We start from the raw sequence: 12689 nt of genomic DNA on the forward strand, positions 1-12689 counted from the left end.
CGACTATGGGTACTCCCTGTATGGAGTTTGTACGTTCTCCCCATGACCGCGTGGATTTTCTTTGACGTACAGTTTTGTAGGTTAATTAGCTTGATATAAATGTATCATATGTGTAAATGCAAATTGTCCCTAGTGTGTATAGGGTAGTATTAATGTGTGGGGATCATTGGGCGGTGGAGACTCGATGGGCCGAAGAGCCTGTTTCTGCACTGTATTTCTCAACTAAATTTTTGAAATATTCTGTACCTCACCTAACATTGAATATTTCTGTAAATAACAGTGATAAAAATACAGGAATCACAATTTTAAGTTTCGGAACCTTTTAAGCTGTGTTTTTTTTACAATGTAAGTAACAATCGGGATCTAGTTTAGATCACAGGTAATTCTTACTCAGAATTTAAAAAAAGGGAGATAACAGTAATGGCGATGGTAAAATAAATTTAAATCAGGAATTTGACTGCTACTCTTTGTCTGAAACAAAAAGTCTCTGAATTTTGTTTCAGCCAATATTGCCCACTATGATCACTTATTTCTGCAATCTAGAGGAGCAACTGGACTGGTGTTTATGCAATACGTCTCAAGAGTTGACTGCGTGCTATTTTTCTGATGCACAAATTCACTAAAATGATGTTTCAAATGTTATTTTCTGCTTAATGGTCAATGAATTACACAAGACATGTTTTTGTTCCTCAGTTATAAAGAGACTTGAAAACAAATATTTTGCTCAACGGGAGGGATGTTGATTTTCATTACAATGCCACACCAGAATCACATCTCCACATTTTGCCTTGGGCATTTTGTAATAAAAATTGAGTTTAGCAGTAAAAATTTGAGCATATAATTGAACATAAGTATTGGACCCTGAGGGCAATGGACTTAAAATACCTGGGTGCATACCACTGTCATATTTATAATTCTTCTTAATAGACATCTTTAATGAGATAGATGCAATTTTTATCAGTTAAGAGTGATGTGGTCACTAGGTGACATTCCCTCAGGTGCTATTTGATTATTTGATATATTTACATTGTTACCGATGGCTTTTGATTGATGGAGACAATTACATTTTACAGCAACTTCCCAAGAACCAGCCTGGAAGTACATAACAATTTTCAGTAGGGGTGGTGACATTTAAAAATAAACCTTTTCATAGTTTAACATGTAGACTTTGCCGCTTCAAATTTGAAAGCAAGATTTGTATTTAATTCTTGGAAAATAATCCCTCAGTGATTTTCTTTTGTAATATAGTAAAGAACATGAGAATGGATTAATAAAAGAAGAAAATATATTGGATTCTTTCAACGTTGAGGAAAACATCTTGAAAACAGTTCCACACCTGGTTATCTCCACTGTGTTTGAACACCTAAACTGTGGGTCAGAACCAGACTCCCACAATTATCGATGACAGTGAGTAGAGAATTCTGGATATTATAATTCTCGTACAATATATGTGATGATTTCACCTAATCTGCAAATCCCATATAAATTCAGAGCAGTTACCTAAAAGCAAGACCTCTGAATTCTCTCAGCAGGAATGTGCTACACTCAGTTGGCCTGATAAAATGGAAAGGAGCAGTTAAAGCTGTGCTGCAGGATATTTTAATGCTGCAACCTAAATTCCAAAAACAAGGGTTGGATTGAATTTTCTATCTCCTTTAAGATTTTGTAGGTTGAAAGGATGGATATAAGGCTGGAGCTCCTGCTCCATAGAAAGAGTGACAGAACCAGCCTTCCCAAAGCAGAGAGGCGGACACATCAAGGTACATCCAAATGCCAGTGTGCTAACTGATCAGGGTGGTGTACTGCCAACTGGAATCAGATCTGCACACAGCGATAACAATGGGGAGAGGCAATAGCACCTAACTTTTATGCCTCTAGTTCCTTCCAAGTGAATTAGGGTTAAGCACATCATCAATCAACCTACCGTGCACAAGCTTATCAAGCCAGGCCCTGATGCATTCACAGGGGAAAACACTTTCCTTAATCCCTCATGGAAAATGGACTTGAATTCTTCAGTAAAGCAAGACTTGGGCTGGGATTGATAACAGTCAAATATATAACCTGGTGCTATAAATAATGTGGAAGCTTTTTAAGATAATAAGCAGATCAGTTACATCTGTGCCCAAGTAGTCAGTAACCAGACCATGCAGGTCCATCACCTCTTCCCAGGTTCTTGTCATGAATTTAAAGTAATCTTCTTTGTTTTTTTTCTAAGATTTCAAAGGTGGAGGGTGGATGGATTATAGGGAGTGGGGAGATGGCTATTGAGGAGCAGAATGTAGGGGTGGGGGCAGGGTCGGCAATTTAGTTTTACATTGACGTACCCAAAAGATATTAAAGCTGTGTCGAACTAAAGAATCTTTTGAGCATTAGTCAAATAAGCAGTTCCTTGAAGCAGGCTTTACATTCCTTGCATAGTCTAATGTCTGTTTCACAGGTTTGATGCCTGCTTCAAAACCCACACTGAAATACAGAAACATTGTGGATAATGTATAGGATAAGGTCTCCTCACATTTTAGGTTATTCTATAACTTAAGCATTGAACACTACTGACAAAAGTATATGTTATATAATTTCAAATGGTGCCAATTAAAGTAATAGTGGTAAAATTGTGAGCTGCTGGCAGGAATGAGATCCTCATCCCAGAATTTCTGCAGAGCCACTGATGATGGTACACACCTGATCAAACTGAAATTAAATATCTGGTATTTCAGTTTGAAAAGAATCAAGGTGGTAAATATCTGGCCTCAGGTTCTAGTTTTTATATGAATGCATCACCAATTTAATGCGCAGGAACGAGATGATACCAAGTTTTGCCCCGTTTTTTAATTCCCCATCTGTTGTTTGCATTTCTAATTCTGCCGAGCTGGTCAGGTATGACCATCGCAGATGTTACTATCTTTTCAGGGAGGGATATGAAGCACACCGCTATCAGAGACTGCATGCACGGAGAGGAAATCTTGCTTTTGCATGACCTGCCATCAAAGAGTTCAACTGAATTATATTAATTCCTCAGCACATTCACTTACAGCCTCACTGATCATCATATCATATCATATCATATATATACAGCCGGAAACAGGCCTTTTCGGCCCTCCAAGTCCGTGCCGCCCAGTGATCCCCGTAAATTAACACTATCCTACACCCACTAGGGACAATTTTTTTACATTTACCCAGCCAATTAACCTACATACCTGTACGTCTTTGGAGTGTGGGAGGAAACCGAAGATCTCGGAGAAAACCCACGCAGGTCACGGGGAGAACGTACAAACTCCTTACAGTGCAGCACCCGTAGTCAGGATCGAACCTGAGTCTCCGACGCTGTATTCATCCTTCCTACCTTGACGAGTTCCATTACCAAGTAGAGTTCTGTTGGTGTATCCATCTCTTCAATTAACATGATGATATTAGGATGCTTAACCTTCCGTAGGACTGCCACCTCATTTTCAATTAAATGCTCCTAAAATCAGAATACAAATTAAATCTCACCAGCAATAAAGTAATAACATTGACCAGGCTTCTTTCTGGTGAAAGCAGCAAGTATCCAAATTTGAGACACTTCAAATATTTTTTCTGTTATATCTCTCCATCTGCTTTTCTCCTTACATCTAATCTCTCTCACAATCCAAGATTTTTTGATCCATTGCCCTTGTCTCATGAAGGAAAATGTCATCTAATTTGTTTCCAATCTCCATTCCTGTCTTGGGTGCACATAGCCTAATCTCAGCTCTTTCCCTTTCTTCTATCTCTGTCACCATTGTCCATTGAACATCGATTACAATAAGCTAACTGGTAGGTTGATTATATTTTCTCCCATCCCATTTTCTGTCTCAGTTCTTCAGTCTCAATTGCATTTGTTCTGATGATATCCATTCTTACATCAGTGCTTCTGATAAACATCCTAAATGAACATTCCTCTTCACTATGGATGACATAATTTTCTGTCACATTTCCCATGTTTTCTTCTCATTTCTTCCTCTCATTCCTGGAACTTTATTAGACTCCCTTGCCCACACCTTCGAAGCCACCAGCCTCCATATATGATGAATCAAAATGCTCCCTCTGGCTCACCACCAGATGGTGTTATCATCAAACCCATTTTTTCCCGTTTTAACTATCCATAGGATTGTTCCTCCATGACATTCTGGTCCTCTCCAACTTTTCAAAAAGCCTTAACATGTCTCCCTCCTACACTGCTCCTACCGGTGATTTTGCAAGTGCAAAATATGTCACATCCACCTTTTTATTTCCTCCCTCCCCATCCTTCAGGGCCTCCAAAGTATGCAGTCAGAAGAAAAAGCATTTACTTTTATTCTTCCAAATTACAATACTGCATTGCATTGCTCTTAATGCATTTTGCTTCGTAAACTGTAAAATGAAAAGCAGATTGGATGCTACTTTGCAAAAATGCATTTGTTCAGCCTGCAAGTATAACCATAAGTTTTCAGATGCTTGTCAATTTATTCTCTGGTCCTTTCCACCTTGAACCTGTATCACTTTAACTCATTTATTGCTCCTGAAACGTAAAAGTTTGAGGAACAGCATTTCTTTGATCAGCCACTTTATCACCTTTTGAACTCAAAATTCAGTACAGCAATTTCAGATGACAAACACAGGTCCCAATTTTTAAAAATTAGCAAACACCAGGATTCCTCTACCTCTTATAACTTATCTTGTGTTTCTTGCTCCTTTAACATACATTTTTGACTTTCACTCCTGCTTTCCACCAGATCGTGGGCCAGTTATTATTTTCTCCCCTCCTAACTCTCTCTACATTTATATGTTTAAACGCCATTCAATCCCTCATTTTTTCAGTTCAGCTAGAAAGAAATCAAGTTAAAATGTTGACATTCTTTCCCCCTTCACAGATGCTGTCCAACCAATTATTATGATTTTGTAAAGCAGCATGGACTGCTTGAGATATAAAATCAACTGAAACTCCATTTTGGTAGAGTTTAGATGTGGCACAATTTTGTGGACCGCATATATAGTAAATTACAAATACACATTCCCAGCAGGCAAAACATCAGGGAAGTGGATGACATCATTAATATGTACCTATATTTTATGACGTAGGTTTGCCACATAATAGAAAGTTATGACATAGAAAACGGTTATGACATGGAAGCAGGTTAAAATCTTAGGCTAATCCCACTTCCCCACTCAGCATACTGCCCAGTAAGGTTTGGGATGTCACTTGCCATTTGGACTTTTAAATGTGACTAGACAGGCGTGGACGGCGAGGGGGGGCAGGGAAGGGGAGAGGGAGCCACTCACCTCGGCCCCGTGCGTTCAGCACTGCTGCCAGAGTGAGCCGTGGACCTGAAACCTCTCCTGCAGCTTGGCAGCGAATGGCGGCGACAGCCATCTTGTTGCTGTGCTGCACCTCTGCTGCCGTGCTGCACCACTGGAGGAAGGTCAGATGCAGGGCATGCTGGGACGGGCGCCAGTCCTCCCACTTGTCCTCCCAGGAGGAAGGGGGGCACATTTATTAAAGTTTATTAAGTGAATTGTTTTTTAAAAGTAACAAAACTTGATCTATTGAGACCATGGGGGAATGGTGAGTAGGGTGGGCCTAAAATTGTTGCGCTATCTTGTATCGTTTGGCTGTCTTTCGGGAACCTATTAAATCTATGTATATATATATATATATATATATATATATATATATATATATACACACACACAATATGAGAGTTTTAGTAATGTGTATATATAGATAGATAAGGTTTCCTGCTACCACTCTCCTTTCAAGCAGTGAGTTCGACACAACCACCATTCTTTGCGGAAAGTTGTTTTGCCCAAATTCTTTCTCATCTTTTATTAATCACATTCGTATATTCCCTAGTTAATGAGCTGCCAAATATCAGAAATGGTTCCTTTCTGCCGACATGTTCTATGCCTCTCATAGATTTATGCAGCTCTGTTAAAACTCCCATCAAGCCTTCTTTATCCATTGAAAACCTTGGTTAGATTGAGCCAATCTCTCATTATATCTAACATTTCTTGCCCTGGCAACATCCTATTAATGTCCTTGACTTTTTCTCTAACTGCAATCCAGACAGGAGAATGGAATTCTTTGTGTCCAATTCATCTGTGGAGATTTACCACATCTGATTCATTGCAGGATTGGAACTCAAGTCAAGGACAGCAAATTGGAAGAGATACTAGTTATTGTTACACCTTGTTTACCAGCGGTGGTCTCAATTGGACAACTACAACACCCTGGTCAAGAACCTCTTCACTGACCCTAAGAAACCAGGGCCTGCAGTAGGCCTTCCACGCAATGCATGGACAACTCTGAAACAGATACGAACTATGTGGTCAACTTTTATATGCGCTTCCTTAACCAACCTCATTATCTCTCCTGTTGCTTTCAGGGATCTCTGGCTCTGTAATCCCTCGTTCTTCAGCCTATTTTGAGGTAGGAGTAGATAGAGCATTCAAGTTTCAGATGAATGCAAATTTTCAGTGCCTCAATACAACAATTCAAAACAAGGCTTATATTCTAGAAATTCACCCATTTCCAAAAAATTCCATGTTCCCGAAATAAAAGCTGAAGAACTTTAAAAATGGATTTTGAAACAGACATTTTCTAAATACCAAAAAATCTTCCACACTGTACCGAACCTTGCTTCTCAACAGATCAATATTTTCATTTAAAGTGTACTTATCTCAGCTAGAACATTCTTGTGCCTTGTGTAGGAAAGAACTGCAGATGCTGGTTGTGTCTACCATTCTTATGCCTTGGTTGGGTAGCATAGTGACTGAGCAGGTATATCTCACAGCTCGAGCCACCTAGGTTCAATCCTGACCTCTGGTGATGTTGGTGGTGCTCATTCTGCCTGTGATGGTGCGGTTCCCATCTGGGTGATTTGATGTGCTAGTTAGTAGGTTAATTGGCTACTGTAAATTATCTGTAGTATCGGTTGTGAAAGGAGAATCAGTGGAGTATTCTTGGACATTTGAGAGAAAATAGGTTACAGGAAAATAAGTGAGGGAAGAGGATTGCTCCAGAAACTGGCACAAACTTGATGGGTCAAATGGTTTCCTTCTATGTCATTATGAAATAGGTGAATCAAAATATGTAATACTAATATTATACTCCTCAGTGGGACAGTGGAAGAGCTGCTGCCTCATAAAACCAGAGACCCGGGTTTCATCCTAACCTCGGGTGCTGTCTGTGTGGAGTTTGCACGTTCTCCTTGTGACCACATGGATTTCCTCTGAATGTTCCAGTTTCCTCCCACACCCCAAAGACTTGAGTGTTTGGAAATTAATTGGCCTCTGTAAATTGTCCTGAGTGTGTCGGGAGTGGATACAAAACAGGAATAACATAGAACGAGTGTATCACTAAACTAAATTAAACATTATTTGGCATTCTGGTGGAGATCATTTAAATTCATAATTCACTATTTTCATTGTGAGTTACTCCTCAATTCAATCTGTGTTATTTACAAGATTATAAACTTTAAACTTTATATCCAATTTATTTTGTTAATTAATTAAATTGACATCATCACCTTTGCAAAATATGATGGGTATATCATTGGACAAAGCACTGCTTCAATTTCCTGATGCCCAGGATTTTAACAGGAATGGGTCACAATAATGTCTTCAAAACTGGTTTGACATGCTTCTGTGTGGGACTTGCATTTTGAAAATAATCATCGTTTCTGAATATGTGAATATAAAGATTCATTTTGCAGCACAGAAGACAATTTAACACACTGATTTGACACTGCGCTTTAAGGAAATGGTTTTAGTTCTAATAAAAAAAAAACCCAGTTCTCTCAATTAATGATCTTGATTATACTTTACTGATATTGAATCAATTGCAAATTAATTGTTCTTTAATAAATTCATTTCCACAGGGCTGAATACTTGGACCAATGCTTTATCTAACTATTGAGTCACAATGTTGGACAACTCAAAATGGGCCCTTCGGCCTAACGTAACCATGCCGATTGTGAAGCCTAAATACACTAATTACATTTGCCTGTTTTAGGTCCATATCCCTCTATTCCTTTCCTATCCAAGTACCTGTCCAAATGTCTTTTAAATATTGTAATTATCTGCCTTAACCATTTCCTCTGACAACTCATTCCATATAATCACCATCCTCTGTGTGAAAATATCTTTAAATTTCTTCCCTCTCACCTCAAACCTATGTCCACTAGTTTATATACCCCCACCAGGCAAAAAGACGTTGACAGTCAAATTTATCTATGCCCCTTATAATTTTATAAACCTCTGGAAAATCACAACAGCGTTCAATATAGTTTCTTGGGGAAAATGGAGCTTAGTTCAGACAAGCATGAAAGGAGACATAACAAAACAAAGGAATGTACAATTACTGAGTGGTGTGGAGAGACAAAGCAACCTTTCTAGTGTACATCCACAATCCCTTAAGGATAGCAGAACGTGTTAATAAAGTGACTAAAAAGATAAAAGGAATTATTTTCTTTACTGGCCAAAGCACAGAATGCAAGAACAGGGTTATGTGAAAACTGTATACCATAGCTTTACTAGATACAGTTCAGGTCACCACATAACAGGAAAACATGCGATTGTACAGGACATTTATGAGCATGTTGATGGGACTGGAAAGCTGCAGCAAAGAGAAAAGACTGGATATGATAGTTTTGTTTTGTTTTGAGACAGAGTAGGCTGAAGTAAGAGTTAATAGCATATGAAATTATGAGAGGCCTAGAAAGGGTAAATAGCAAGAACCTATTTGCCTTAGCAGTAATTAATGAAAGAATTGGAGAGAAGAAGAAAACATTTTTCACCCAGAGGGGTAGAAATCTGGAACTCATTGCTTTTAGGATGGTAGAGGCTGAAACGCTCACCAATTTAAAAAAAATATTTAGATGAATGTTTAGATGATAGTTGAAGATCTTTAGTCAGAGTGTGGTGAATTTGTGGAATTCATTGCTGCAGCTGGCTGTGGAGGCCAAGTCAATAGATATTTCTCCAAGGCAAAGATTGGCAGATTCTTGATTAATGTCAGGGGATATAGGGAGAGGGCAGGAGAATGGGGTTGAGAGTGAAAGATAGATCAGCCATGATTGAATGGCACAGTAGACTTGATGGGCCAAATGGCTTATTTCTGCCGCTATAACTTATGAAGATCCATAATGTTAAGGATAATGGATGAATGATGGAAGGTGGGGTAAGGCTTTGTAGCTCTTTTTTGACTGGCAGTGACATAAAAGATTTCCCGTATGTTGTACATTTTCAGGTTCTATGATTTCAAATATATTTTTGTTTTTAAAAAAAGCTCAATTATATAATTATTTAATAAATTCCAGCTACTTTTAAACAGAGGCCTCGTTACCATCTACATCTTCATCTGTTCACTGGATGGAGATGAAACCAAAGCATTACAGTTGTGGCAAAGTATTAGTGCAGCCGTAGGGCAATCAAATCCACTGATGGCCTGCTCTCAATAAGCAATCAGCAGGAACTGGGAAGTGTTGGATGTAATTAAACGGTCACTGGTTTCCTTTGGATACCATTTGCTTGCATTATTGTCCAATGAGAACCAAATAAGCATGCAAATATATACTGTAAGTGGCTGGCTAGAAAAGTGCAACTCTTCTGTGGAGCAGTCTCACAGGGACCATGTGCAATTGAACCCTACGACACCCATTGCCTCCCTACATATTGGAAGCCACAGAATTTTAGGGATGAGAGATACTAAAAATACAGAATAAAACTCTTGGGTAAGTTAGTACGGGACCGATGGGATATTTCTCACTGACCCCTGAAGTTAAGTAAGCAAATTCTAGAATATATGCGGCATCATGCCCATTTCTTTCCTTATTGCGTTATACACAATAGTCCTAACTCCATGCTTTTTGTCACATGAAAGTGTATGAAGAATACCAATTGCACATTCCAAAATTTAGTGTGGAACAATGAAGCAATAGCCAAGAGGATATCTTCTTACCTTACCACTGCACTTGGCCTTGTCAATTATTTTCAGTGCAAACTCTTTCCCACTGGATCTGAGTAAGATACAGGTACATTAGTATCTTCTTTGTGGTACAAAAATAATTTTCAGTCTCAAAGAATAGCTTGAGGTATTTTTCTTCTCTCAACGTAAAATTTTCTCCATGTCCATAGACACTCCCTATTCTATCAGTCAGCTTTACTGTTATTAAAATTAGCAGATTTTAACTCATAGAGTCATAGAATGATACAGTGTGGAAACAGGCCTACTAGTCCCACCTGCCCGTGTTTGGTCCATATCCCTCCTATCCATGTATCTGTCTAACTGTTTCTTAAACGTTGGGATAGTCCCAGCCTCAACTACCTCCTCTGGCAGCCTGTTCCGTACACCCACAACCCTTATGTGAGTCGGCTCTATGAGTTTGGATCTGGATCTATTGTAAACCATTAACTATTGATAACGCTCACTAATCGATAGGGGACTGCACAATTTTCCAGGAGGATTTTCTCAAAAGCTCCTCTTTAAAAGAGGTACACTTCTTGGCTGCGACAATTTGGCTCATCACATTTTCAGACATTAACAAATTTTATGTGAGCTCAGCACAAGCTCTGAGTGAAGCTTGAATCTATACTAATTGATAAAACATACATTTATCAGATTCAGACAGCTAAACTGTGCTATTATAATGAGATAATACGTGGTGAGTTGTGAAGTTATGAAGTAGGTGAATTTTTTAATCTTTTGGTGAAACCATCCTTGCAAGATATAAATCTGTTTCGTGTTTCCCTTGAATACAAATTCCACTGAAAATCTGAATGCAGCAGTATGTGTGGGAATACACATTTGCTGGCTTTAGGAGAGCCTGGCTGCATTAATTTAACCACACTCCACAAGGAGCAGCTAAGGAATAATTATATTGATATTTTCAGATTCAACCCTTCCTTGAAATAAGAAAGACTATGTCTCTGGGACTCATTCATGCACAGGCAAACATTTATGATAAAATGTAAGGATTTTTGAATTACATTCTAGGTACACATTGGACAATTCTCAAGGAGTGTTCAAAGCATTGTCCAAGGAAAACATCTGATCCAGTATGCATCATCAATTGTGTGATATTCCAGTTACGTTGCGAGGAACATTATTTGCTACCTTTTCAATATATGATGTTTACAACATGATGATATCATCGGCCCTGGAAATCTAAGTACCAACAATTCCATTGGGAGTGTCGGGATGGCAGAGAGGGGCGAGAATCCTACTTTGGAATTGCATCTAATACCATGCTAATCCCAACATGACATATTCAGTGTGTGGATTACATATTTGTGATAAATAGAAAAACAGTGAAAACCTTGATAAAGTTTCCTGCAAATTTGCTTAAGGGTTGAATCATATCAGAGGTCGCAAAATTACAAGTATTAGGTACTAATACTTACCTCTCCACACATTCTTTAACGACTGCAAAATTCCCATCTCCAATCACCTTCCCGACTTTATACTTATCAAGAATTGTCGAAACTGGAAAGGATCTATTCCCATTCAGACCTGTATAAAAAGCAAATAGATTCCTGGTATTTGTCGACAATCCTCCAAGTTCACTGGAAAGATAAGCAAACCAACTTTCAGCCAACAAACCCAGTAACGAAGCCCTTAGTCACTTCGTAGGGCAGGACAGATAACTCGCATGCCCAACACTGGACTCCTGACTATTTTGATAAATTGGTTGAGAGCCACTGCGATGACATTTAAAACCAACATGCAGCATCAGCAGTTTAACATCAGTCAAACATAAACTGGTTAAACTAAGGGTGATTGCACAGTGCCTGATAATTTTCCCTGCTTTGAGTGCTAACCAAACTAGAACATAACAAAACACTGAGAAGGCCAACAATTATGACTGAGGCCAGTACCAGCCAATTTACTTCTGCAATGGAATAGTCTATCAATAATTGAAATCATTGCAGTATTAGTAACACCTGAGGCTTGTGTAGTGTGACAGTACCACATTGTTATACACTAACACAAGTAATCAGGTTTACAAAATAACCCAGTCATACTCTGGTGTCCTCGTTGAGTCAATGTTTGTTGATCCAAAAATTGTTTTGGGGTTTCTTTGGTATTGAAATAAAAATTTAACTCAAGACTTTAAACTTGTCATTTCAGTTATATTGTCAGACTCCAACAAAATGTAAAATAATTTGCATCCCATTGTTTAAAATGCATTCCATACTTCTTGAACTGACTTTTTTAATTTATTTAGCACAGGTAATTTCTTAAAAGAAATATAAATATGAAAAATATCTGGAAAGAAAATTGTGACCGTAAAAGATTAAGCGTCACCAGCGTTGTAAAAGTAGAGGTGCAACTTTTTCAATGCAGAGGGAGGTGGACATGTGGAATTAGCTGCCAGGAGGAAGCACGAGACGCAGATACAAGTAAAATGTATAAATGTTTAAAACATCCTGATCAATTTCCAACCTAAAACTCAAGTATGTGTCCAATTCATTAATGCCAGATGTCTTTTGTTGAAACGTGATTGAATGCTTTCTGGAGATCATGTAGATAATGTTCAATGACATTCTATAATCTATCAACAAAAATTAGGCATCCATAATGATCTCCTTGATCAACTCATGCTCATCAAAACTTACCATGAATGTTAACACTTTATCTGGCTTTTACAACAGGGTTTCTCCAAAGTAGTCCAGGGATCAGAAGTGTTGATCCA

General features: G+C 38.4%; 1 protein-coding gene across 7 annotated transcripts in view; it reads right to left on the reverse strand.

Moving 5' to 3' along the window:
- Positions 1–12689, reverse strand: part of dclk2a (doublecortin-like kinase 2a) — a 272233-nt gene that overhangs the window by 53003 nt on the left and 206541 nt on the right. For 4 of the 7 annotated variants that reach the window (XM_078405988.1, XM_078405981.1, XM_078405974.1 and 1 more), the window contains 4 exons: positions 11398–11506; positions 9956–10013; positions 6355–6414; positions 3341–3460 (listed from right to left, as the gene is read on the reverse strand). In XM_078405988.1, coding sequence (XP_078262114.1) covers positions 3341–3460; positions 6355–6414; positions 9956–10013; positions 11398–11506 — 347 coding nt within the window. The remainder of the gene's footprint in view (positions 1–3340; positions 3461–6354; positions 6415–9955; positions 10014–11397; positions 11507–12689) is intronic. The other 3 variants (XM_078406002.1, XM_078406001.1, XM_078405996.1) reach the window with 1 other exon arrangement.

The sequence above is a fragment of the Rhinoraja longicauda genome, chromosome 1 (genome assembly GCF_053455715.1).
Source record: "Rhinoraja longicauda isolate Sanriku21f chromosome 1, sRhiLon1.1, whole genome shotgun sequence".
Classification (NCBI taxonomy): domain Eukaryota; kingdom Metazoa; phylum Chordata; class Chondrichthyes; order Rajiformes; family Arhynchobatidae; genus Rhinoraja; species Rhinoraja longicauda.